Raw genomic sequence first — 27,723 nt, 5'->3', positions numbered from 1 at the left:
TATGACACAGTAGAATAAAGCGTGTTCTGTGGTTCTTCTGCCGCTCATCTCCCCCCTCCTCCTACACCCTGACCTCCTCTGCTCTACACTTTCAAAATACTTCACACGCTACCAATTTTTATTAATTTGACTCAGCTGAAATATTTCAGATGCTCTTGCAATGGCCATAATTAAAAGTTATTTTGATATGGGCCAGGTGTGGTAGCGCCTTGACTCCCAGCACTTGGGAGGCAGAAGCAGGTGAATCTGTCTTAAGTTCTAGGCCAGCCTAGTCTACATAATAAGTTCCAGGCCAACCTCGGCTGTACAATATGACCCTGTCTGGAAAAAAAAAAAATGTGTGTTCTGATGTAACATGCTTAATGGCTTTTTCTGGCATCTTGTTGATTTACCTTTTCTGCCCCCAGATCTGTCTTGTGTGAGCTGCATGCCTTATCTTCTAGAACTAAATGCTTCTCAGAACAAGCTGACTACCTTCTTCAATTTCAAGCCACCCCAAAATCTCAAGGTATGCTTATCAGTACACTCATCACATATGGTGAGTGCTCGCCACAAGGCTTGAACAAGCAAGAAAGAATTCACGGAGAGTAGTCAGAGGGGATAACTTACAGTGTGGGTGTCTGAACTGAAGTACAGACACGCGTGTCACTGAGATGCTCCGCCAACGTACAGTCCTTGAGAGATCTTTGCTGAGAGCTCACGTTCAAGGAACCTGCTTCCTTCCTCCTGCTCCCTTGGCCAGATTGATTTCATCTTCTTAGGTCACAAAGAAGGTTTTCATGGATTATTATTTCTTTGGTTTGGGGAGGTAGGTCTTGTCGTGCAGCTCAGGCTGGCCTCGAACTTCTGCCCTTCCTGCCTCAGCGTCCCGAGTGCTGGGAGTCCAGGCATGTGCCAGCGCACGCGGCTCCTTTGCCCTTATTTAAGTAGCTGTGGCTATTGCATCTCTTTTGTTACAGCAGCGCAGTTCTATCCGAGACGGTGGGAAGACGTTTCCTCGGTGCCAACTTTGTCCTCCTCTTCCTTATCCGACCTTTGCTTTGAAAGAAACTAACACTCTTATTATTAATGAGCTGGCTCTGCCCAGATAGTAGTTGTGGGTCAGCAATGCAGGCTCTTTCAGTGCTGGGGTCTGGCAGTGTTTGCTCCCTTAGGGTTTGCCCGCAGCCCGCAGCCCGCAGCCCGCAGCCCGCAGCCCGCAGCCCGCAGCCCGCAGCATGGTACAGGTGGGAGCAGCAGCAAGCAGCACCCTTGGTGTTGCGCTCCTTCAAGCCCTGTGTATCTGACACTCGTGCAGCCTGGGAAGTCAGACCTCCACAGCCTCTGGCAGTAGCTGGCAGCGTCCCGTAGGGCATGGATAGCAGGATTCCTCTCAACCTTTGACAGTGACTAGTGGTAGAGTCCCAGGGCCTGCAGGGTCTGACTCGACAGCTCTCTGGAACCCTTCAGCGGCAGTGGCCAGAGTCTCCGCTCTCTGGCTCCTCCAGCCTCCTTCAGCCTCAGCTCACCGTCTTCTCTCGTTTCTCTGCCACCCGATCCCTGCTCTCACCATTCTCTCAGACTGCCCAGCCGCCTCTTCTTCAGTGTCGAGCAGGAGCCAGATGCCTGGCCACCTCGTGTATCTCGGCTTCTTAGCTGTGCAGCTGTTGTAACTGCTGTCACCGTGACGCTTCCGCTGTCACGGCTGCTCTGCTCCTCTGTATGTCACCAGCTCTCCCCCCACTATTACGGTAGGCAGAACCAAAAGCACCTGGAGAAGCCTTCCGTGGACCCTGCCGCTGTAAAGACAATGGCGCAGGCATAGGAAAAGGTCTCTCAGGCAGCTTACCCCTGGAGCCTGAACCTCCTGCTTATATAACCAGAGAAGGAGTGTTGCACCAATCACAGCTCACCTTACATGTCAATGAAGGCTTGTGTTTGCACCAATAAACAGCCTTTTTCCTTTCCTACCAGTTAGCACAGTCCCTCAGCTAGGTCATCAGGAAGTGGGCCCCCTCTTACCGCGGTGGAGATGATTGCAAGACCATCCAGAGTTCACCGAGACTGTGTGACAAAAAAATGTCTGGTGTAAGGTGAAACGGCCCTGGCTGCGAGTGTGCCTTCAGGAACTGGAGCATCCAGTTGTGATTGTTAGGTAGTTTTGCAAGGCTTCTGTGGGATGCTCAAAATGGCTGGTGCTGGCATAAGGGTGGGCTGGCTGGCTGGGTGCCTAACATTTATTTTGCTCAACGTGGCCAGGGGATCAAGGGAGAGTCTAACAGCTGCCAGTGAGGGAGTCAGGTTGTCTTATCCCCTACATCTTTTCTTATGTATAGGAAAGCAACCCCCAGAAGGAAAGCTTACAATAAGAACTTAAAGAACTTATGATCGACACGAATATCACTTTTAACAGAGGTTAACACCTGCCCAGCGACCCAGAGAGAAGCATGCACCTTCTCGGCCCGTTTCTCCACCCCCACACGCCCTTCCTGCCCCTTTTTCCACCTCCATACACCCTTCCTGCCCTGTTTTCCACCTCCAGCCCTTCCTGCCCTGTTCTCCCCCTCACGATCTTCCTGCCCCATCCTCTACCTCCACACTCTTCCTGCCCCGTTCTCCACCTTCGAAAGCAGGAATGAAACACATGTGCATTGAAGAGCAGCTTGCTGTGTGTGGAGTGACATTTCTCCTGCTCCTAGGGGGCACCCAGGTCACCTGTGGGTCTTGGGAAAATAAGATTCTAAGTTGTAGTTTGGCCGGAGGCATGCCCGAGACCATGTGTTCTGTTCCAGATGGCTATGGCAGCCACAAGGGTGTAGGCTCCTAGACTCTTCACCACTGGCTTCACTTAGGAGGACTTAAAGACTTATTAAGGTCTGGACTCCATTGCCAGAGATCCTGATTTAAGTGGCTTAAGGGAAGCCTGGGCTTTGGACTTGTTAAAGGGCCCTGAGAGTCTAACAAATTTGAGAGCCATTGCCCCAGAACATAGGGTAAGCTTCGTTCAGCTAGACACAAATATTTAACAAATAAGTTATTTTAAGGAATGAATGGACAACAGCTCTTACCTTTTATTGTGTATTTATTTTGTCTATAAACCTAGTTAACTTAGATCTAAATTCTTCTGCTTAGACTTGAACCAAACTGAAAATCTATTTGACATCAAGAACTTGGCATTCTTCATACTGGCTTCCTGGTGGTTTTAGTGTGTCATCTTGTCCAAACCAATAAAGCTGTGAGCCAGTTGATATTGGCCCGCCCTATGGACGGGAACACTGAAGCACAAATGGTTAAGAATCCTACTTAATCTTTGGAGGGAGGTGGAAGAGCCAGTGCCTAAGACTCTAGAGTCCACTCTTTTCTATAGACCAAAATAAAATAGAGCTATTTCTCACACTTGAGAAGGTTGAGTTCTTTTCCCCTTTAATGTTAGTGAGGCTTGTACCCCTCAACCAGGGAAAGCATGTATTTCTTTTGTAAGAGGCAGGACTTTGTACTTACATGTTTGTCTGTCTGCCTTCCTTTCTTTTCTTGGTTTTTCGAGATAGGGTTTCAATTTTCAATGTATAACAGTTCTGGGTGTCTGGGAACTCACTTTGTAGACCAGGCTGGCCTTAAACTCACAGAGAATCGCTTGCCTCTGCTTCTGCCCACCCCCGAGTGCTGGGATTAAAGGTGTGTTCCATCACTGCCTGGCTATGTTTATACTTCTTAAAACATTTTGCTCTTAAGACTGGAGAGATGGCCCAGTGATTGAGAGCACCTATTGCTCTTGCAGAGACCCTGAGTTTGATTCCCAGCTTTACATGGTGGCTCACAACCACCTGCTAATCCTGGTTCTAGGGGGTCTGATACTTTCTTCTGACCTCTGTGGGCACATGCATGTACACGATGCATATATGTGTGCAGACAAACATATATACATAAAATAAATAACTATTTTTAAATGTTTTAATCTTGGTAGGTGAAGATGTTAATTTGATTTGGTGGGTATTTTCTAAAAGCTATAGGTTTCAATGGGAGTCATAGAAATAAAATAATCCTTTAAAATCTCCCAAAAGCCCAACATCCCTGGTACATAGAAGGCTTGGTGTTGGCATAGCTGTTGCTGGAGGATTCTCTCCAGGTTCCCCAAGCCCCGCAGTCCCACAATCCACTTATAAAATAATCACTCAGATGCTTATATCACTTATAAACTGTATGGCTGTGGCAGGCTTCTTGCTAATTGTTCTTTTATCTTAAATTAACCCATTTCTATAAATCTATACCTTGCCACGTGGCTGGTGGCTTACCGGCATCTTCACATGCTGCTGGTCATGGCAGTGGCTGCAGTGTCTCTCCCCTCAGCCTTCCGCTTCCCAGAATTCTCCTCTTTCCTTGTCCCACCTACTTCCTGCCTGGCCACTGGCCAATCAGTGTTTTATTTATTGACCAATCAGAGCAATTTGACATACAGACCATCCCACAGCACATAGCTTCGAAGGGGGCATACATAGATACTATGCCATGGTATAAGAACAGGAAGCATCTGTTGTACATCAGCCCTTGCAATAAGGTCACTTTTAGTCCATCATTATTAGATAAAAGCAAAAAAGGTAAATGTTGAATTGCATTTACCATGCCATGTTGGCTGTTTTTACACCCTGTGTTTTACATATTCACCATGCATGTAGACCTCAGTTTCTGTTCAAAGTTGTGTCACTGAAACAGGGTTTGATTTGATTTTCACGTTGCTGCTCCTTAGGTGGCTTGTGCTCTTCCTTCCCAGGGTTTGTCAACTTGTGCCTCACTGAGCATGTAGTCCCCATACCCCCACCCCGCCATTAGGTTTGTGACCAGTTGTCTACTCTTGCCTTACAGTGCTTTCTAGGATGTAGTGTAGGAAACTATTGTCTCAGTAAGTTTAGGGGAGCACAGTCACTGTTTTAAAGGGCACAAGAGGGACGGTGTTTATTTGGTATCTTTTTGACAGCCTTCTGCAATGAGATTGCAACATCCTCATTGAGTGCCCTTGAGTTTTCTTGCCTTTTTTAAAAAGATTTTTTTCCAGTAGATGAACTAAGCAACGCCCTTTATTTAATTAGTTAGTTAGTTTGTTTCCAGTCACATTCTAGACCAGGGTCCACAGATGTTGCTGAAAATGCCTATCTAAATGAGTTAATTTTGAGAAAGGATATTGTGGTAGTTTGAATGTAGTTGGCCCCCACAATATCATAGGGAGTGGCACTTTGTTGGAGTGGGTATGGCTTTGCTGGAGGAAGTGTGTCACTTTGAGGATTCCTATGCTCAGGACACTGCCCAGTGTCTCAGTTGACTTCCTGTTGCCTGCAAGATGTAGCACTCTCAGCTCCAGCACCATGTCTACCTGCATGCCACCATACTCCTCATCATGATGATAATGGACTGAACCTCTGAACTATAAGCAAGCCACTCTCAATTAAATGTTTTCTTTATAAGAGTTGCCCTGGTCATGGTGTCTCTTCACAGCAATAGAAATCCTGACGGATACAATGGAAGCAGTGTAGCCAGAGGGATAAATAAGGATTGCCCTGGCAGTTAGAGGCAGCATGGGAGACTACCTGGAGTGCAGACAATAAGATGTACACATAACTGAAGTGAATGTGGTCCATTGGGTTTTAGAAAAGATGGGGAACATGGTGATATGGGTGAAACAGAAGTAAATCCTGAAGGAGGACTATGGAAATCTGAAACAACAGCAGAAAACCAGAGAGTAGGTGGGGCATGTGGCGCACACCTTAACCCAGCACTTAGGAGGCAGAGGCAGGCGGATCTCTGTGAGTTTGAGGCCAGCCTGATCTACAAGAATTTCAGGCCAGCCAGGACTGCATAGTGAGTTAGGAACAGAAAGGGAGGATCCATCCTTGTGGGCCACAGAGAAGATTTCTCCTCAGTTCTCTCTCAAGGTGGTGACAGTAGTGTCCTGGTTAGAAAAGGCAGAGAGAGAGATAGGTGCCTGGTTTGGCTATAGTTCATCTACAGCAGTCAATTCTGTCTACATCCAGAAACATACCTTCTTTTTTTGCTATTAAACACTAGTGAGCCTGAAAGAAAGCAACATGTAACCTATGTTCTCTTTTTATCATCAGAAGGTGGATTTTTCCTCCAACCAAATTTTTGAAATGTGTGACCTGTCGGCGTACAACACTCTCACTCAGCTGATTTTGGACAGTATCCTTTGAGTGCGTGAAGGGGAGGCTATGGTGACTCGTTCCACTGGAGAGGGTGTTACAGACTACATACAGGGAGTGGTATCAGATAAGTGATTTCCCTGGAGTGTGTGACTCATGTAACTGAATAAGAATCAGTAGTCATATTTGTTTGCCAAGGACCAATTCTACAGGCCGAAGCTTGTCACGGGCTTCTGACCCCAGCAAGCAGAGAAGGATGGTCCTTGACATGAATGGTAAGCTTGTTCTTGATTCTAGAATGAGGGAAGTTCTGTTAAATGAGCATGAGTCTTCAAACTTACTTAAACTTTTGACTCATCTTATACAAATTTAGAGTCTTAACATCTAGATTTGCCATGAGGAACATTAGTAGTTATTTTACTGAGGCATTCATACTGCTGCCTTTAAATAAAGCAAGGCATTCTAGTGTGTTATTTATTTATTTGTTTTATTGAGGGATCAAACCTGGGATCTCACACATGTTTGGTAAGTGCTCTACCACAGACCTATACCTCAAGCTAAAATGTATTTAACTAAAAACAAAAGAAAAGCCCAGTTTTTGATTCACCTTCGGGAGCATCCATGTATGCGTTGCATGAATCATGCTCCCATGCACACTGAATGCCGACTTCGATTTGGGAAGCCTAAAGGGTTAACTGAAGATCTGTGCATCTAATGAGCGTGAGCCTCGTCTTTACACCAGAGACTGGTGTTCTCTGGGTAATAAGAGAGCAGGGCCTTCTGTTGCTCAGCGAGCATCTTTCTCCCCCCTTGGGAATTTGGGGGGCAGAACGGAGCATGAGTTGATTGCCCCTGAGTGTCTCATTCCAGGGATGAGGCAGCAGCTTGTTTGTAGTAAGCCTGAGATTGCAGAGGTGGCCATCCTGGAGATGGACGTTGTAGAAAGTGTCTGATCATGTGGAAAGCTAGAACACATCCTCACTCCCTTTCAAACTCATTGATGCAAATAAGCAGTGAGTGAGCTGTTAGATGGTGCTCCTGAGCAGCCCGATAGAGATTTGAATGAAACGTTTCCATGGCAAGTCAGAGGCACTCACATATGCAGCACCTTCCTATAGAACCTTGGCTTGGCCTCGTGTTTGACCATTGTGTGTAATGAATGTTCAGAGAGAGAGAGAGGGAGGGAGAGGGAGAGGAAGAGGGAGAGGGGGAGGAAGAGAGAAGCCACCTGGCTTGGAAATCTACTCCTCTCTAGCCATGTGGTAGAGTGCTGCCCAGAGGAACCAAGCATAGCACAGCCTGGAACTTTCTAGAAATCCAGATCCTTGGGTTCTGCGCAAGGCCTATTTGAACCAAGTGTCTGGACAATTTGAGGGCATGTTAAAACTAAGAAGTTGAGCCGGGCGTTGGTGGCGCACGCCTTTAATCCCAGCACTCAGGAGGCAGAGCCAGGCGGATCGCTGTGAGTTCGAGGCCAGCCTGGGCTACCAAGTGAGCTCCAGGAAAGGCGCAAAGCTACACAGAGAAACCCTGTCTCGAAAAACCAAAAAAAAAAAAAAACAAAAAAAAACTAAGAAGTTGGCTATACACTAAAGCCCTGCCTGTCAGAGGGGTTCAGTATTCAGAAGCCTTGCCTGTGCCTCAGGTACCCAGAGAACAGAATGGAGCTGGATATGGAGAACTTTCACTCTAGCAAGATACTTCAATGTTTAGCCCAGAATTGCCAAAGAAAACAACTCTCATGTATTGTAGACTCAAAATAAAGGATTCAGTTTAAAACATTTCTATCATGATGGTTTTGATTTTTTATATGAACTTAGCTTTCCATGTACAAAAGTAAAATATTGGAACTTTGTGAATGTAAAATAATGTAGTGATATCATAAAGACAGGAATTAGGTTTTCTTTTTTAAATGTTGACATTAGATGTAGCAGTTGAGTCTTATTACTGACATATAAAGAGGGTCATTGTTATATCAAGACTAATGAAAATCCAGAACATGGGCATTTAGAGGATATTAGAACACCTTCCCCTGTGTTTGAAAGGCTACAGAGACAAATAGCCAAAACAGATTGCTCTTCTTGAGCTATCAGTGAAATAAAATTACAAATAGTTTAATATTAGAAACTTTACAAAGTGTAATATAATTAACACTAAGAGATTCAGGAAAATAAGCCCTTTTTTCCTTAAAGAAACTCAAGTGACATATAAAATTTAATGAAATCCAGCACTCTTTGCAGTTTTTGTATTACATTTTTAATTCACTTTGTGTGCATGCATGTTGGTGGGTGCACACAGCACAGTGTCCCCATGGAGGTCAGAGGACAACTTTTGGGAGTTCTCTCTTTCTACCATGTGGGTCTCAGGGATCCAACTCAGGCCATCAGGCTTGGTGCCAGGCGCCTTTGGGCATCTTTCCAGCTCCCACATCCAATACCCTTTCACAATACACCTCAAGAAACTAGAAATAAAGTATTTTCTCTGAGTATGTTCTCTACAAAAGTCTTTTAAGCACCCTAATCTAAAAATGCCAGCTGCTGGGAAGCATGCGGAGTAAGAGGATCTCTTTGTAACTTGTCTGTGGTTGTGACATTGGCTTGACCACTTTGAGAAGACAGCTTTTAAGGTCTCTTATAAAGGTGAGCGTCTACACTCACTGTGACCTGGCACTCCTGGCTTCTGCAGTTAATCACCTGTGCCCGGAGGCTTGCAGAGGAGTGTTTATTGTGGTGTTGGCTTTAATAGCAAAAATGGAAACACACCAATTGCTCATCAATAAGAGAAGATGTAAATAAATTATGCTGTTGTCAGGTAATAGCAAATGATATAGCAGTGAAAATGATTGAAATATACCAATGGGTTGCAACAGAGATGGATATTTAAGCTTTTTTAAGGCTTTATTTTATGTTTGCGAATGTTCTGCCTGTCTGCCTGCCTGTATGTATGTATGTATGTATGTGTGCATGTATGTGCACTTCATGCATGCCTGGTGCCCAAGGAGGTCAGAAGAGGGCATAAGGTCCCCTGGAGCTAGAATAACAGATGTTATTTTATGTGAGTACTGAGAATTGAACCTGGGTCCTCTGCAAGAGCAACTTCTTTTAACAGATGAGCCATCTCTCCATCCCAGAGATGAATTTTAATAAAAATAAATATAACCTAGGTATAAAGGGGAACGACAATTCAGTATAGTAAGTATTTCTGAGAGGCAGACACTAAGATTGAACAGGAAAGTGTGTGTGTGTGTGTGTGTGTGTGTGTGTGTGTGTGTGTGTGTGTGTGTGAACTGAAGTTCAGAGTCTCATACATGCTAGGCTACTATTCTACAACAAAGCCAAACTCCTAGCTCCCTTATATTTTAAAAAGAAAATACCAGCTTAATAGTCTGTGTGCGCATGTGCAAATGCATGTGTCCATGCGTGCTTGCTTTTCTGTGTGTGCACCACGTGTGTTCAGTGTCCACAGAGGCCATAAGAGGGTGTTGTATCCCCCAGGACTAGAGTTACAGGCAGTTGTGAGCTGCCTAATGTGGGTGCTGGGAACCAAACTCATGTCCTCTGCAAGAGCAGTACATATTCTTATCCATTGGGCCATCTCTCCAGTCTCAAACTATGGAAATTCTTAATTGAATCATTTGAATAAACCAATTTTGCTTGTAATATAAAATGATTATAGTAAATTATACTAATATCTTGAACTACATTGCTAACTATAAGGTATCAATTTTTTAGTTTATCATAGTAGATTATTTCATCCTTCCCTGTGTGGATAATTGATGGTTACTTAATAATCATCCTAAATTACAAGGTAAGAAACCTAGTTGAGGTAAAGTAGATTTATTTATTATTAAGTAAAGATGTTATTTATTCTTTACAAGTATTGATGGATCATTAATAAATTACAAACATGATTCATAGAATTTAAAATCTAGACAGGATTTAGAGGCCCCCCCAGCGCTAATTATGTATTTTATGGAAAAGGAACTGGAGACCCAGGGTAGGTCAACATCTTGTTGGAGCTAGTTGGTAAGTAGCTGCCTGAGGTCACCATTCTGAATCCTACTGGCTTGCCCAATCTGCAATCCACTGAGCGATTACTACTTTAATAACGCTGCCATTTAAACTATACCCGTATTTCAGTTCTTCCTGAGACTCACTCCTGTGGCGGAGACCACTTTTTAAGATGGTAGAGATCTCTCAGGATTGGTTGTGATTAAAGCCATCACTGTGACTCAGAGAATCCTGATGAATTTCGGCCTTATTTCTCAGTAACTGTTTTCTGTACACCCAAACCATATTTTATGATAGTAGACAAATGAATAAGAGCAAATGCTGAACTAGTGAATAATTCACGTCAAGCATTTATGAACTGCTGACAGCATTGCTAGAATGTAAAAATATATTGTTGGGTTCCCCAGGCCCCAGCCATAAAGTTATGCTAAGTGCCACAGGGTTCCTTCACGTGGTTTCCATAACAATCTAAAATTCCACTGTAAATGATTTATTCACAAAGATGGTAAAACTTCAGAGCTGGAAAGCAACGTGACGACTTTAAGTTCTTGGAGTCTTTCTCCTGATAGCTCTCTTTTAATATTATAATGCACCTAAGAGGATTAATCCAGTAAGCTAATTCATCGAAATAGTTTCATGATTTATCAGATTGTATTTCTTCTTATCAGAAACTCCCAAGACCTCAGAAAGAACGTGAAATAATAATGTTAGGAGGAGGGGCAAGAAACTCTCCAGGAAGGACCTTAAAATAAGAAAACGGGAGATTAGAGGGATGAAGGTATTCTGTCTGGGAAGCATGGCTGGCTGGGAGCTCAGCTTCTCACAGCCCAGTCATGTGTACTGACTGTAATCAGCACCTGCAGCATAAAACTGTTGGAATAAGTCGGGGGGGGGGGGGGGAGGGGGGGGGTGGTGGTGGACATGGCAATATAAAGAGTGTGGTCATTCTAGGAAGTGTATTCTAGGACTCCTCAGATGCCTAAGCCATGGATGCTCAAATCCCTTATATACACTGAGATAGATGCTATGTCAAATGTTGTTATGTCGTGTTGTTAGGGGAAAATGACAAGGGGAACATCTGTATGACTTCAAAACAGTTGTATGTTTTTTTGCATCAAGTGTTTTCACCATGTGGTTGATTGGCTGAATGAAAGGGTGTGGAATTCATGCAGATTCAGGGCCAGCATATCCTTCACTTGTGAGCCTAAGTAACTTGAGTGTTACAGAGTGAGACTTGGGAAGTGGGAGGAGATCTCGGTAGGGAGTGAGCAGTGTTCTCCACAGGGATGCTGGTTGAACTTCTTACTCTTTGCAAAACACCTTGAGCAACCACAGTGGAATCTGCTGGAGCCAGGGCTGTGGTGCAGTGAGGTGCCACATTTCTCCTCCTTCCTCTCCTCCCGGTTCTCATTTCAGAAAACTTGACACATAGCAGTGACAGGTACAGGAAGCTGGAGGCACCAGGGGAGTTGAGGAGTCCTCTGGAGTCTCAGAAACAAGCTCCCAATCCCCCAATGTCACTGTCATTGTTAGGACTCCTGTCTTCTGGCTCCTGGCCTTTGCCTGCTTCCAGGAGACTGCTTCTGACAGCTGCCCACTGCATCCATCCGTTCACTCTGCTGTGATTCGGAGCATCTCCCTCTTGGTTGGGTTAGAGTTTCCAGGATACTATTGTTTCTGAAACTGGGCTTCAACACTTGGTTCTCTCTGACACTGAACAGATGGCTATTTGAAATTTTCATGGCTTAATTTTTGTTGCCAAAGATTGCTTATTGCAAATATATGTTCTACACAGCTGTGTGAAGTAATTTAATCTCTCATTTCCTATATTTCATGTTCATCTTTTATGATAGTCCATATCTACAAAGAGCTGGCCTTTGTCTATTTCCAAAACAATTGTTTAGCCAGCCCAGAGAAAAAGAGATCTGAAAGACAGTGTTTTGAGTAAGTATCTGTTTGTGTGGTTGTTTTGGCAGAGACCTTACTCATAGATTTGAAATGGCATATTGACCACCACCAAAGTGGTTCTGCCCATGGGTAGAATCTGGAACCAGTAAGAGAAACCTAGAAATTTCTGCTCTATTTGGTAACATATTGCTATCCAGTTTTCTTATTTATCTCTCTCCCTAGTCCAGCTCTTTTTGGATTCAATCCCAATCTTGAGTCATCCATTTCCATGCTAAGAGTTAGAGGATGTGATGCCTTGGCCCCATATGATTATAATGTAGTGACCATATGAGAGCCTTATAGTTTTGAAGAACAGATCATCCACACCCTTTTTAAAACAATTAAATGTGTTCCTTGACAATTTCGTGCATGTATATGATGTATTCTGGTTATTCTTGTCCCCGCCCTCTCTCATTTCCATTCCACTTCTCAGTATCCTCTCTTCCCCATAAGTCTTTCTTGACATTCCTGTCTTTTTGTTTTGTGACTCACTTAGTTTAACAAGGACTGTCTGTGTGGTCATGGGTTTAAAACTATTCACTGGAGCCTGGTGGCTCATCAGTGAGTACACAACTCAGTGACAAGAGTGACCAAGTCCCCACCCCCAGATATATCAGCAGCCAGTAGTTTAAGAGAGAGGGGAGGGCTCCATGAGCCCCTTCTTCATCTCAACTGTTGACAAGGCCAATCCTCTGCAGCCCAGTGCAGCTAAAAGAGCTGCTGTGAGATCGTGGTGGAGATGGCTGTGCCGTGCCCTGCAGACAGCTTTACAGCTCTTCCCCCAGCTTCCAACTCTCGCTCATCTACCCCTTCCTCCATGACACTTACCAAGCCCTAGAGGGGTGTGTACATGTCCTTTTTAGGGCTGGGCACGCAACCACCACTCCCTTTCAGTACCATGAGCAGCCGTGAGTCTCTGTGTTCACACTCATTCACTGCAAAGAGAAGCATCGCTAACTAAGACCAAAAGTTGCATTTGTTTATGGGCATAAATAGAAATATTTTGAAGGAAGTTTGGTTTCATGTCAGTTTAGCCGAACAGCAGTAGTTCAGTGCCCCTGGAGCCCATGGCCTCCTCAGCCATGGGTTTTTGATCAAGTGTGCAGCTCCAGGCATGAATTCTCTCCTGTGAAGTGCGTCTCAAATGCAGAGACAGATGATGACCCCCATAATCGTGCCATTATTGCTCTGGTATCACACCCAATCTTTACTTATTTTTCCCCATGACTTAACTCCTAGCCTCGTGCTGACTTGGTGTTATCACCATGTTACAAATGTAACATCTCATAGTGAAGGGTTGTGTAAGCCAGTTAGGGGGTTTGAATTTATCCTATTAAAATTTAAAAAAATTATATTTGTGTATGTGTATATATATATTTATATATAATATATATATAATGTATATATATATATATATATATATATATATATATACATGAGTACAGATCCCACTGAAAGCCTGAAGAGGGCATCGGATTTCCTGGTGCTGGCATTACAGATGATTGTGAACTGTCTGATGTTGGGTACTGACATCCAAACTTGGGTCATCTGCAAGAGCAGTACCCATTCTTAACCAGTAAGCCACCACTCCAGCCCCCTCTGTGAGGACATCCAGTCAACATTTTGAAATAATTAACCTGACTTTAGCCTATAAGGGACTTGAGGGCAGAAAGTAATGATTATTAAAGAAACCCATTGATGCTAAAGGTGAGTTAAGTTGGCAGATGAGTAAGTACAAAGACCACCTAAAGACATCTTTTAAAACCTCATCTCCGGGTCTTGGTGATCAGTCAAATGCTGTGAGGAATATGAGGACATGGTGGTGTTACAGCTACTTGGGCGGCAAAGCTGGGCTCTGGTGGAGCAGTGGCATTCATCCCTGGGAACTAGTCAGGTGGTTTGAGGACAGAGAAGGTCTAGCTGAACAGTGAGCTTTGGAATTGCTGTTTGGGCCAACCGACTGCAAGCCTGGGACACAAGACCAACTTCAAAAATGTGATCAATGAGAACAGAAATGGCAGATGGTCATATTAGAGCAGACTTCTAGCTTCCTGGATTTGAACGGGAGAAGAACAGCCAATACGAACGGGAAGCAAGGGCTGCTCCCCTCCGTGAGAGGGTGGTGGCCTTCCAGCCACCCATTTGCTGTCGAGACATCTCCAAGATGATAAAGCCCCATTCACATTACCTCTGGAGGGTGACCCTGTCTTCCAAACTCCCCCATGGAGATCATTAACTAACCCAGAGAGGTACCACCCACGAGGCAGCTCCAAACTGCTGTTTTCTTCCATAGTATTAAATGAGTCACATGTGGATACAAATGCTACGCCTTTATACTTTTGTAGAAGTGATGTTTTAATCCTATATGAAAACATATATGATTTAGGGCTTATCCTAAATATTATATGTGGCATATAATATTCCTTTATTTAAACTCTTGTCTGATTTTTCTAGTGATAATTTAACACTGATTTTATTTTATATTTTTGTTTTTTGGTGTGTGTGTGTGTGTGTGTGTGTGTGTGTGTGTGTGTGTGTGTAATCTTTCCAAAGGCTTTGAATAACATTTTCCTTAAACAGAGTTGTCATATACAGACAACGAGATAAAAGAAATCAATGGGCTAGAGAGCTGCATCAGCCTGACCCACCTTAGTCTGGCTGGCAACAAGATCACCACAATTAACGGCTTAGGAACATTACCCATCAAAGTGCTTTGTTTGGTGAGTACAACATGATGCCATTCTTTGTAAAAGTAGTGGCTATTGTTTAAGAAGTGTATGAATTATGATCTCTTAGGATTTTTCTTTGTTGCTCCTTACAGTGTCTGGTGTGCATACATGCTCCTGCGTGTGTGTGTGATTAATAGTCCATGTTCAAGTAAAGTCAGTTTCAAATTTGGCATGCAAATTAAAAGAATTAGACAACTGATTTTCTAATCTGTGAAAGAAGGTCTGTTTTAACAAGTAGTTTTTAATGTTATGTATTTCATCGGTGAAAATAACATTTAAGCATAGTAAGCATGCTTGCTGCTGCTCACACTTGATTGCATGCAGACGGAGCACAAGGTGTTTCCCAGGTACTGACCTTGGGCAGCCCATTTGTATGAATGCATGCTAGCCTCCCAGTCTGGAAGTCATAAGTCATGCTGAGAATAACTACATAGTTCAGTCAGAAAGATTCCATCTGATTGACGTTTCCCAAGGAAAGTGCCCTGTGACATGCTGAGCGACCAAAACTCAAAGGAATGCTGAAACTGTTTACTAACAAGTCAGTAGGGTCCCAAGAGTCCCAAAGACGCACATGCTGTTTATAAATTAACAGTGTGGCTTACTAGTGTGTGGGAGAGGGTGGTAATGCTGTGTATATACAGGATCCTTCCTCAGTCTTCCTCTCCTTCCTCTCCTTAGTTGGCTTTGTTGACCTTTATCACACCCATTGGAGGGTGGGCAGGGAGTATTTCAATGAGGCTTGTGTCTTACTAATGTTTATGTCTTTCACAGGTGGGTGTTAAATGACATATTGGGTTATGTATACAGTTTTTTAATTTAAAAACTATTTTTTTTTAAAATTTTATGTCTTTGGGTGTTTTGCCTGCATGAATGTTCATGTACCACTTTCATGCCTGGTACCCAGGAAGTCAAGAAGATGGCATAGGATCCCCTAGAACTCCAGTTAGAGAAAGTTGTGAACCATGTGGGAACTGGGAATCGAACCTAGAAAAGCAGCCAGTGCTCTTAACTGCTGAGTCATCTCTCCGGCCCCATGTGCACATTTTTTACACACACACACATACAAATTCTTTATTTGACCAGAGATCACCGAAGTTTGGCTCTGTGATGATTTTTCTTCCTCTTAAGGCTCAAAGTACTTTCTAACAACCCTTCTAACCCTCCATGGAATTCAGAGAGGGTGGAGGGCTGGCATGCAGAGAAAGGTTTCATGATTCACCTGAGATTTTATGTTTTCTCTGCTTAGGGAGTGACAATTATTATTAAAAACAGTATATTTCAGTTTCACTCTATGTTTCATTAATCACACACCCCCCTCGCTGACAGTAGCATTTTTAACTATCTTTTTCTGCCAATAAATGAGATAGATTGTTCTAGTCCCTGTACCCAGCACCCAAGATGGACCTGAAAATACTGAATATGTTATTACTCATTTTCACTGAAATTCTGAGAATTGGAAAATTGTCTTTTCCAAATTTTAATAAAATTTATAACCAAAAATGATATACATTTGCTTCAGCAGTTTTTATTGACTATATTTTTAGTTCACGGAATCAGAGAATCATTTGACTTAGCTATTGACAAGAATTCAGTTTACAACATAGCAAGAAGAACAAACCAACTGCTAATGCTTTGCCTTCATCTTTTGTGGGACACGTAAAGCTGGCAAGGGACCCTCACAGCTTGCCAATGGGCCATATTGTCCTCCTCAGAACACAGTGACAGTGCGCTGCAAACCTTGAACTTCACCTTGTTGGAGTAAAAGCCATTTCAGTTCCCCTGGCAGACTGGTAGATGAAGAATGTTTCCTAAATTAATTTACTTCAAACACCTTCTCTGAAAGTGTTTTTTTCTTTCTTTCTGTTATTCACTGCGAGGCTGGAGGAACTGTGTGCAGAAACTTCTTCATGTCCACATCCAGGGTGGGCCTTTGGGTTCTTCTCAGTGACGGACAAAGGCTCTACCTAGCTGGCTTTCAATCAGAAATTCTATGATTCTCAGCTTCTCTCGGTCTGCTCTCTTTTATGACCATAGGCTATCTAATTAAACGTTTTCTGTGCCTCTCTCCGCTCAGACCATCTACCTCTTTGAAAGCCATCAGAGACACTGAAGAATATTACATCTGTCCAGTATATAGAAAGTGCCTCACAGTCCTCTGGGGAAAAGGATATGGTATATAAATTTGATATGTGGGCAGTGTTTGAATGGGAGATTGAGCCCTCATTTCAATACATTAAATTGATATGGATATGATGGTGAGCTCAGCATGGTCTCTTTCCTATTACTTTTCACTTTTTATAACTTTTTGAACTTTAAGCAGGAAAATTTGATTTCACTTTGTCAAATAAGGATATGAGGTTTTTTTTTTTTTTCCTTTTTATTACAATTTTCTTTCAAACATATAGAGGTAAAAAGAATAGTATAATAAGCCCTCATGGGCTATAATCTACCTTTAAAGATTATTAACATTCTATTATGATATTTTAAGGGGCTATAGAATTATACTAGTTAGCACAAATCTGGCTCATTATTGAAATGAAATTTTATGAAAAATAGGATGAAAATGAGTTTCTAGCTGTTCAGTGTGCTAGTAAACATTACCAGTGAAAATATTCAAATGAAAAGGAGTACAGTAATTTAATTTTTCACTTCTTAAGTTGATATTGACAGTTTTGAATGTTTTTTACTTTGTTTTGTTTTTGTTTTTTTCTTTGAGACAGGATCTCTCTATGCAGTCCTGGCTGTTCTGGAACTTGCTATGTAGACCAGGCTGGCCTTGAACTTATAGAGATCTACCTTTTTCTGCATCACCATACCTGGAATGAAAGTTTTGAATGTTTTAAGAATAAGTAAAATGTAATATTAACTGAAAGTTTGAACTTATTCTTTTTTTTTTGTTTGTTTTTGTTTTTCAAGACAGGGTTTCTCTGTGTAGCTTTGCGCCTTTCCTGGAACTCACTTGGTAGCCCAGGCTGGCCTCGAACTCACAGAGATCCACCTGACTCTGCCCCCCGAGTGCTGGGATTAAAGGCGTGCACCACCACCGCCTGGCAAACTTATTCTTTATGATAATTTTTGACTCAAACCAAAGGTTAAATTTTACTATGACATTTTCTAGTTCCTTAAGGCGAAGGGGCCAAGGAACGAAGAGTATGTTGAGAAATATTCAAAAATGAAAATTATTGTTATTACTGTTATTTCCATGGGTATATGGAGACTGAGAAAGAGGACAACCATTTAAGTATGGGAAATTTCTTCCTATTCTCATTATCTGAGAGATGCTTATATGTGAATTTTTGAAGAAGTAAATTTGATTATCATTGTATAGTAAGCTACCCAATTGTCATAGCATTGAGGGAATAACCATTGTTATTAGCTAACAGTTCTGCACTCTGTGCTGGGTTGGGGGGGCTGTTTCCTCTGATGGGTTTGCTGGCATGTCGGTTGGGTGGGGTTGACTCATCTGGGATGTACTGATGGCTAGATTTTCTATTAGGCTCAGGGTATTGACTCAGAGGTATCAGTCCATCAGTCTCCTATTTAGTCGGGGTATTTTCCATGTGTTTTCTGCTTGTCCAGATGACTTCTCCATAGTAGAATGGCTGGAATCCCCACATAGTATCTAGAGCTCCTAGGACCTGAAAGCAGAAGTGGCTTCGTCATCTTATATCTTGGAATTAGAACCGGCACACTTCTGTCATACTCCTCGGTTAAGGGAGGTTTTACAGGCCCGCAGAGGTTAAAGAGGAGGCACCATACAAGAGCAGAAATAACCAGAGTCTACCAACTCAACCATCCCCACAGACTGTGAGATGATACACTTTAGAATGTATCTGGAAACGAAGTATATGTGGTAGTTTACTGAGATGGTGCTAAAAGAGTGCATTTGGGCCATGATTTCAGAGACCAGCATAAAGCTGTACTGATGTTTAGGTTTCAGATGTATGTCTTAGTTTCTTTTCCAGTTGTGTTGATAAACTACTGTGACAAAATCAACGTAAGTGGGGAAGGGATTCTGTGGGGTACCTGCCCCCACCTTTACCCCAGGGTACTCTTGAGGAGTGAAGGGTAAGATTTAGATAAAAGGATAGAGGGGAGAGAAACAGATAGAAACACAGGATAGCCTCAGGAGGGCCTGGATCAATACCCACCAGCCCAGAACTTTATCCAAAAGGCTTTTTATAACAATGCCCAGGGGCGAGGCAAAAGACCCCTCCTTTGCTAGATACAGCCAAGTGTAGACCATTCCAAACACCTGGTACCTAGGTCCATGGTCCAGTCATCTTCTTATGCAGCCCTGCTGGTAAAGCAAGCTCAGATCTCACTAGGAACCTCTGTGGGCTCCCACAGGTTTCTTCAGCTCACAGTTCTGGGTCACAGTCCATCATAGCAGGGGAATCGCAGTAGCAGGAGCCTGGGAGAACATGTCTTAGGGATTCACAAATTCATGGAAGCAGAGAGCAATGAATCAGAGCACGTATGTGAGTGTCCAACTCCCTGTCTTCAGTCTTACACATTTCAGAATCCTCCACCTAGGGGTTGGTGGTGCCCACAGTGGGTGGGGCTCCCCACCTCAATCAGTATAATCCATCTCAGGTATGCCCACAAGCCAACCCATCCCGCCAATCCTTTGCTGAGGTTCCCTTCTCAGGCAGTATGTTTGTAGTAAAACAATGGGAAAAAAAAGAGGCCATGAACTTGCAAGAGAGCAAGGAGGAGCATATAGGAGGGTTAGGAGGGGAGAAAGGGAAGAGGGAAATGATATAACCTCAAAAAGTAAATGAGGTCATTTGAAAAATCAAAGGATAGCATCGTAGCATGCATTGTTAAAAGCTTATATTACTAGTGTTTGACTTTCCTACTGACTTGAAAGTTCATCCTGAAGATCAAAATACTAATGAAAATACTGTATCCTGACCTTTCAGGTGAAAAACTAGGATTTTCTTCTTGGGTATCTGTGTAGACATTTAGATAGGTGATGATGGAAATGAGAGTGGGAAAAAGAACAACTTATTGTTTTGTTTTTGAAGAATTTGGGGCCCATGTTCAAATATGAAGATTGTGTTTTATCCATTTTAGCGCAACAACCAGATTGAGACCATCATGGGTCTGGAGGAACTGAAAGCCTTGCAGAAGGTGGATCTGTCCTACAATCAGATCAGTAGCCTCCAGGGTTTGGAGAACCACGACCTCCTGGAAGTGATCAACCTCGAGGATAACAAGGTGGGTAATGTGGGCCATGGCTTCCATGGGAAGTGAGCACACTGGTGGGTAATATGGGCCATGGCTTCCATGGGAAGTGAGCCCACTGGTGAGTAATGTGGGCCATGGTTTCCATGGGAAGTGAGCACACTGGTGGGTAATATGGGCCATGGCTTCCACCAGAAGAGAGCATACCCGTGGGTAGGGACAAAGATCCTGTATCGGCTTTTCAAGGATGGTACATGGAATGTCCTCTTAGGAGTGCTGTTCTAGCTAACTTTCTGGGACAGTTCTTAGAGAATGACTTTTTGAAAAATACAATCATTTCTAAACGTTTGATGATTCTTAATTACAGTGTTTTAAAGGTTCCAACTGTCATCCCGTGTGTGTAATTTTCTAAAGTCGTTGTGTTCATGCAATATTTTCTGTAGAAAGAAAGCATCCAGAATATTCAAAATGTCTAAGCAAGAAGAGGCAAGAGAGTATCCACAGGCTGATATCTCCTCTTGTTTACATTTAGAGAAAAGTGATAGTTGGTGAGAGAGACTTGGGGGAGATGCTGCAGAAAAGGATACAGAACTTCAGCTAGAGGCCAGGCAGAGGGATGCATTCAAAGATCTAGTTAGTCCCACTAACTGGAGTTCACAATGTAGTAGGGATTTTTTTCTAGGAGTGGGGGGATGTTGAGACAGGGTCTCAGGTAGCCTAAGCCGGCCTTGAACCATTGGTCCTCCACCTCCAAAGTGCTAGAGCTTAAAGACACGAGCCACCACTAGTTAGCAACAGTGGTCTTGAGAAATGCTGAGAATGAGTCTTTAATGTTCTTACCACCAAGATGATAGATAACTTTTAGGAAATAGTACATTAACTATATTATATTAGCCTTTCTACAATGTGTGTATATGTGTGTGTGTGTATTCTTAATATATTTAATATATGTTAAATTCTTAATATATTTAATATATGTTAAAACATGTTGTACATGTTAAATATAAATATATAAAGTTGTATAAGTAATTTAGTAAATGTAAATGCCACAGGAAAGGCTTAACCATAAAAATTAAGCAAAATAAAGAGACATAGAAGTGATTCCTTTTATACTGCTGGTAGCAACAGTGTCTCTTGGATGGGTTGGGAATGAATTTGTTTGTAATGTACCCTTTACTTCAAAATTATGTTCATATTCTCTCTCTCTCTCTCTCTCTCTCTCTCTCTCTCTCTCTCTCTCTCTCTCTCTCTCTCTCTCTCTCTCTCTCTCTCTGATACTGGAGACTGAACCCAGAACCTTTTGAATGCTCTACCACTGAGCTATATCTTGAACCCCAAAGTAATTAATTTACTTGATCCTTCCTTCCCTTTTTTCCTCTTTCCCTCCTTCCCTCCCTCTCCCCCTCCCTTCCTTTCTTCTTTATCCCCTGTTTCTTTTCATTCTTCTTTTCTTGCACAATACTGGGGTCTCTCATATGGCACTCACAAGCCCATGACTGAGTTATATTCCAGGGAACTTTCTCCCAGCAAGCTTGCATCATTCATTAGGTGGTAAACAAATCAACAAAAGTCAGTTGGTAAGGTCTGAGAATAAACACAGTTTTAATCTTAGACAAGACTGTTTGTTGATCTTCTCCTCACTTGACCTATTTACTGAGTTGATTTAATGACTTCTTACGAGGTAATTGATTCTATTAGATGACCTTGATCCATGTATCTTGTGTCACAGGGAGACAGTACAATTTCTGTTCCAAATGGCTTTCATGTCCTTTTTTTGAATTTGCCATTGAAGATTGACTTAAGAAATATTTTGTGCTTAAAATGATTCTCATATTTATACAAGGGATGTTGAAAAGGTAGAATATGCTCATTAAATGCCAACTCAGTACATCTAAGAATTTAAGAGAAGTAACAGCAATGGTGATAAAACAATCATAGTAGATGAGAACCTGGGGCTTTGCCTTCAGAAATGGGTGTGGGGTACACTTGAGAACGTGAGGCTTGGATGGGCCATGGCTGTAACGTAAAGTTACTAGCATGAATAAAAGGAAAAAAGAAACAGGAATTGTTAACTTTAATAATACACATTATTTAACTAGGTATCTCTGAAATGCAATTTTAGCACATAATCTATATACAAATTTATTATTGAGTTGCTTTGTCTCCTATTGTTTTATACTGGGATTTTGACTAGGCGTTTGTGTTATAGTTGAGAGTACATCTCACTGCATTTAGCCAGAATGAGGGTCTACAATCACCTTACACATAGTGTATCATTCTCTTGCTTTTCAAGTCAATTTGCAGACTACATTGGAAAAAGGTGAAAGAACAAAGAAGTATGTTCAAATGAAGAAAGGAATTTATAATTTTCAAATGTTAGAGACACTTTTGTAAAAAAAGTGGTCACATGCCCTACAGGGGACTCCTTTGGCAAGTCGGTCTTTGACAGTAACATAATTCCCTGGCTCCCCACTGGGCATGTTGGGAGTAACCTACAGTCCTTTGAAATGTTATTTGAACATCTGAAGAGTCCCTTAAAGGGTTTCTTTAGGATAGTTGAGAATTTTTTGATTCAGGGAGGGAAAATATATTTGTAAAGGGAGCACAGCATAGGTATGCTGCGTCCTCTGTGATTAAATGTGGTGTTAGAAATACTGTTTTCTTGGTGGCAATTTCATCAGTGTTACTTCTGTGTATACACATGTACGTGCCTGCCCTTTAGGCCTGCCGATTAGGGGGGCCTCTCCCATTTTCCACTCTACAGTCCCTGTGACATTCTAAATCATGGCTGGCACTTAAAATTGACCCAAACCTTCAACTCTACTCCAGGCTCCACACTCCCTCCAGCAGTGTGGTATTTGTTAGGGGTAACTCGGAATGCTAGGCTACTTCTGAATCTTGGTGCTATACCTCAGCGTTTTTGTAGGTCAGGAGGTGTTTGTTTTTCCAGAGTTTATGTATCCTTGGCTGTTCTGGAACTTGCTTTGTAGACCAAGTTTGCCTCAAACTCATAGATCCACCTGCCTCTGGAGTTAAAGGCATGTGCCACCATGCCTGGCTTATACCTTAGAATTTATTATCAGTACTTCGTGCCCATTTTTGTGAGGAGTAACAACATAATACTCATTAAACAGCAGATGCAAGGACAGAACAGTTCTCAGTAACCGCAGCATCCTGCTGAGCCACTGGACTTCATCAGTTACACCGCCCTGGACATTCTCCCTCCATGCGGTTGGAGGTGGCCATGGCTAAGCGTTGTTTAGGTAATGCCTTAGATGGGGTATGTTCTCAAGCAAAGGATTTCTTGCTTCTCATTGTTCAGCAGTCCACTCTTTAATGTCTCCAGCAAACAATGAAAGGACATTACCCTAACCTTCTTAGATCTTAGTTCATGCTTTTGTCCATGTGTATGAACACAAAGAATTTGTGGGGAGTTGACTACTAAGGGAACTTGATCTCTCTCTGGATTTACATTTATTAGACTTGAAAAGAGGAACATTGGGTACATGATCTTAGGGGCTCCTGTGTTATGCAGGGGCCAACACTGAAAGCGAAGGAAGCCTGGTCTGGGTTATTGGAAATGCTGGTGTGATCACATCACTGTTAAAGTCAGTCTCCATTCTACTCTGGCCATTGGATACAAGCAAGAAGGAGGCCCCCTTGGGGACTTGTGGTCTCTACATCCCAAAGGGCCAGCCAAGGCTAGGTAGCCTGAGCTGCTATCGAGTCCCAAAGGTAATAGAAATGGAAACTGTCTGTGGTTCTCTGCAGAATGATAATGGTATTCACTTGCAGCCTTGGTTCTTAGTGCTTTGTTGCTTCTTCGGTACTTTTTGAGCCTTCAGGTCAGGATGACTTTCCCTTTAGTCATGGCCCTCACTTTAATGCCTACTCCATCATGGCAAACTTGGCCTACTTCTTGTTAACTTACGCCATGGAGTTGGAGTAAGCCTGCTAAAGAAGTCAAGGACTTGACTGAGCTCATTAGGCCACCAGAGGAGGAAAGGCAACCTGATATGGTCAGTCCACGTGACGTAGGGCAGAGACCAGCAGGCTTAGGGGTGAACATGGGGCTATGTGCTCTCTGGTTAGGGATCTGGAAAGCAAAAGTGTCATCACTTTCTTCCTGTCTACTTCAGGGGCTACAGCTAGCCTCTCCAGCACCTCCTCCCTGTGTTCCTTGGCCTCCACACTGCTTTTCCTGCTTTTTGTTTTGTTTTGTTTTGTTGTTGTTGTTGTTGTTCTTGGTTTTTCAAGACAGGGTTTCTCTGTATAGCTTTGCATCTTTCCTGGAACTCACTCTGTAGCCCAGGCTGGCCTTGAACTCACAGAGATCCGCATGCCTGCCTCTATCTCCCGAGTGCTGGGATTACAGGTGTGCGCCACCACCACCCGGCTTCCACACTGTTTTTTATCATTAGTACGTATTGCTGCCCAAGTGCTGTGAAATAATCTTCTGCACACTGTGAAAATGTGTTGCTCTCATTGTTAATAAAAAGCTGATTGGCTGAGACAGGCAGGATTTTTGGGGTAGAGAGAATGCTGGGAGGAAGAAGGGTGGAGTCTGAGGAGTCAAGAACCAGACATGGAAAAAGCAACATGGGAAATTCATAGATGAGGTAAACAAGCCTTGGGACAGCACACAGATGAATAGAAATGGATTAATTTAAGTTGTAAGAGCTGTCTGGAGACAAGCCTAAGCTATTGGCTGAGCATTTATAATTAATATTAAGTCTCTGTGCATTTATTGGGGAGCTGGTGGTCCTGACAAAAAATTCTGCCTACACCCAAGATTATAGCATGTCATGTATTATACTTTATATCTTGAAGAGTTGTTTTCCTTCCCTTTAGGACAGTAGTTCTCAACCTGTGGGTTGCAACTCCTTTGGGAGTCAAATGACCTTTTCATGAGGGTCTCCTAAGACCATCGGAAAACACAGATATTTACATAACAATTCATAACAGAAGCAAAATTACAATTAAGAAGTAGGAAAAAATTAACTTTATGCTTGGAGGTCACCACAGCATGAAGAACTGTACTAAAGGGTTGCAGAATTAGGAACGTTGAGAACTACCACTCTAAGATGTTAGCTTCTTGTCCTTGGGGAGTTTATCTTGTTCAAACTGTGCAATGCTTAGTTTATGGTTGTCACTTAAGAATATTGTTGGGTGAAAATATGACTCTCAAGGGCCCTCAGCCCCTCACCTCTGAAGGTGTAGGTGGTGTTTAAGATGCAGTAAAGTTCTGGGAAAACCATGCATATGCAGGAGGCTCATTTGGTTCCCTCCTGGCTGAAGAAAGGGAAAGGGGCATGAAGACCAGCACAGATGTTTAGCGGAGGCTGTCAGAGTCTTCAGTGAGGCAGAGGTAGTGAAGAGGAAAGACCATTCCAGAGAGCCCTCCGAGGCAGAACGAGTGAGGCAGCAGTGGTGGATGAGGAGATGCTGAAGACAACTTAGGTCTCTGTCAGGTGACACAGGTGACTGGATGAGAGCGGTGCCAAGGAGCACCGTGGTGAGGCATGGAGCTTCACTTTCTCTACATGTTAGAGAGGCGGGAGCCCAGCGTAGCTGGTGTGTAGGGAAGTGCACTATACCATCTCTCTCAGATAGACGGTAAATGTGGCTGTGCTGCAACCTTCTCTTGGAAGCCAATCCTGTGAGGTAGAGAGGGTTTAACTGTGACACCCCTCCCCTACCCCACCCCCAACCCCTACCTGCTTCCGGAAACTATGAATTTACCCTTGTTTAGAAAAGGATCTCTACAGGTGAAATTAATGATCTCAAGGTGAGGTCATCCTGGAATTAGAATGACCTTCCAGGATGACCTGAAAGCCAATGTTCTCATTAGAGACAGACCAGGAGAAAACAGACGCAGAGACTAGGCTTATGTTGCTTTAAGTCAAGGCTGTCTGGCTTTCCCAGGAGCTGGAAGAGGCAAGGAAGGATTCTCTCCTCGAGCCTTCAGAGGACTCACAGGCTTGCCCGTCCTCGATTGTAGCCTCATCTTCAGAGGTGTAAGAATTAGCTCCTGTTGTTTTCAGCTCCTAGGCTTGGGTTTCTCATGGACCCTCCAAGGCTCATCTAGTGTGGTGCTGTGTGTCTGCAGAATGGATGGGAGTCTGAGAGTCATTTTTAACTCTGATCTCTTGTCGTTTCTGATTTTGGTGCTTTAATAAATTTTCCTTATCTTAATTTCAAACATATTCTCGTAGTTTTTTTATTTCAAATTTTGGATTTTTTTCATTACTTAATCTTTAATGTAACTGGGACTTGTGGAGGGGGGCAGTGTTAATAGATATTGAATTCCCATATAGAAAACAAATAGTCCCAGTATTTCAAAAATCTGATGTAATAGCATAAGGTAATCTATTAATGGATATGTCAGGATTTATTGAATTATTTACTCATTGAAATTTGTTGTGTTTACAACATGCTATTAAAATAATGTTGAAGCATATATCCTCACACATAAATCTATCGTTACATGCATGTTTTATTATTTCCTTATGATGGATTTTTGGAAATGTCATTACTGGGAATGGGTGTCATAAAGCTTGTTGATTTCTTTTTTGAACATTGATGCTTACTCTGCCCACTGCAGTTATAAAGTTAGAATAACTTATTGTAGGCATATCTGGCTATTCATTTGTCAATACAATCATTTAAAAATTGCCAATCTGGAAGTGAAAACTAGTGTTTTGTGTACTATTTTATATACATTTCTTTGGTTATAATGAGGTTAAATACTTTTGTTGAGTTTTATTTCCTTTTTAAAAATTATCAGCCCATCCTCTTAGCCATCATTTTCTTTATGACAGTTATAATTTGCTTCTTATTGTATGTAAGGTATTTTAGCTATATATTTAAAATAATGTATAGACTATGTTGACATTTTCTGTAGTATATTCTTTCATTGTTTTTATGTTTATGCAAAATCTTTTCCCATTCTGGATCTGATAGATGCTTATCATAAACTATTTTCTCCTGATTTTACTATTTTTAACTTTTTTTCTTCTTCACTGTGATTTTTAAAAACAATTATAAGAGTGGGTGCTTTCATATCCCACTCTCATCTTTTTGTGTATCTATTTGTTGGTTTTTATGTATGTAGATGTTTTGCCTCCACATACATGTGTGCACCATATGCATTCAGTGTCACTGGGACCAGAAGAGGGAGTCAGACCTGCTGGGACTGGAGATACAGACATGAGCTGCCACGTGGGTGCTGAGAATTGAACCCTGGTTTCCTGGGAGAACAGCCAGTGTCTTAATCACCGAGTCGTCTCTCAGCTCCTTCACTGCTGCTTTTGAGCTGGGTTCTCACTATACAGCGCTAGCTGGCCTGAATCTCACTGTATAGACTAACCTGGTCCTGAAATCCCAGATGTCTGTCTGCCTCTGCCTTCTGAGGGCTGGGACTAAAGCCTTGTGTGAGCACACTCAGCTACCCTCAACTCTTAATCCACCTTTTAATTTGTATTATGACTGAATTAAAGATTTAAATTCACATTTTCTATGCTAGAAAGTTGACTTTTAATTTATGCCTCATTGCTTCACCTGTTGATTCTTAGTTCATTAATATTTATTGTTATCATATCCTCTAGTTTATCCATCCCCCAGTTTGAAAATGTTGCTTTTCTGAACAAATTCTTATGTACACAGCAGTGGAAATCACTTTAAATCATTATATCAAATAGTTTCCTAAGGACCTGAGCA

General features: G+C 42.5%; 1 protein-coding gene across 1 annotated transcript in view; it reads left to right on the top strand.

The window, feature by feature from the left end:
- The window catches only part of Lrguk (leucine rich repeats and guanylate kinase domain containing), a 112,026-nt gene that overhangs the window by 13,104 nt on the left and 71,199 nt on the right, over nucleotides 1-27,723 (top strand). The window contains exons 4-7 of the mRNA XM_028866154.2: nucleotides 408-508; nucleotides 6,087-6,168; nucleotides 14,681-14,805; nucleotides 19,894-20,037. Coding sequence (XP_028721987.1) covers nucleotides 408-508; nucleotides 6,087-6,168; nucleotides 14,681-14,805; nucleotides 19,894-20,037 — 452 coding nt within the window. The remainder of the gene's footprint in view (nucleotides 1-407; nucleotides 509-6,086; nucleotides 6,169-14,680; nucleotides 14,806-19,893; nucleotides 20,038-27,723) is intronic.

The sequence above is a fragment of the Peromyscus leucopus genome, chromosome 3, assembly GCF_004664715.2.
Source record: "Peromyscus leucopus breed LL Stock chromosome 3, UCI_PerLeu_2.1, whole genome shotgun sequence".
In the NCBI taxonomy this organism is placed as follows: Eukaryota; Metazoa; Chordata; class Mammalia; order Rodentia; family Cricetidae; genus Peromyscus; species Peromyscus leucopus.
Note: the sequence above shows the minus strand (reverse complement) of the source record. Positions and strands in the feature narration are given on the sequence as shown.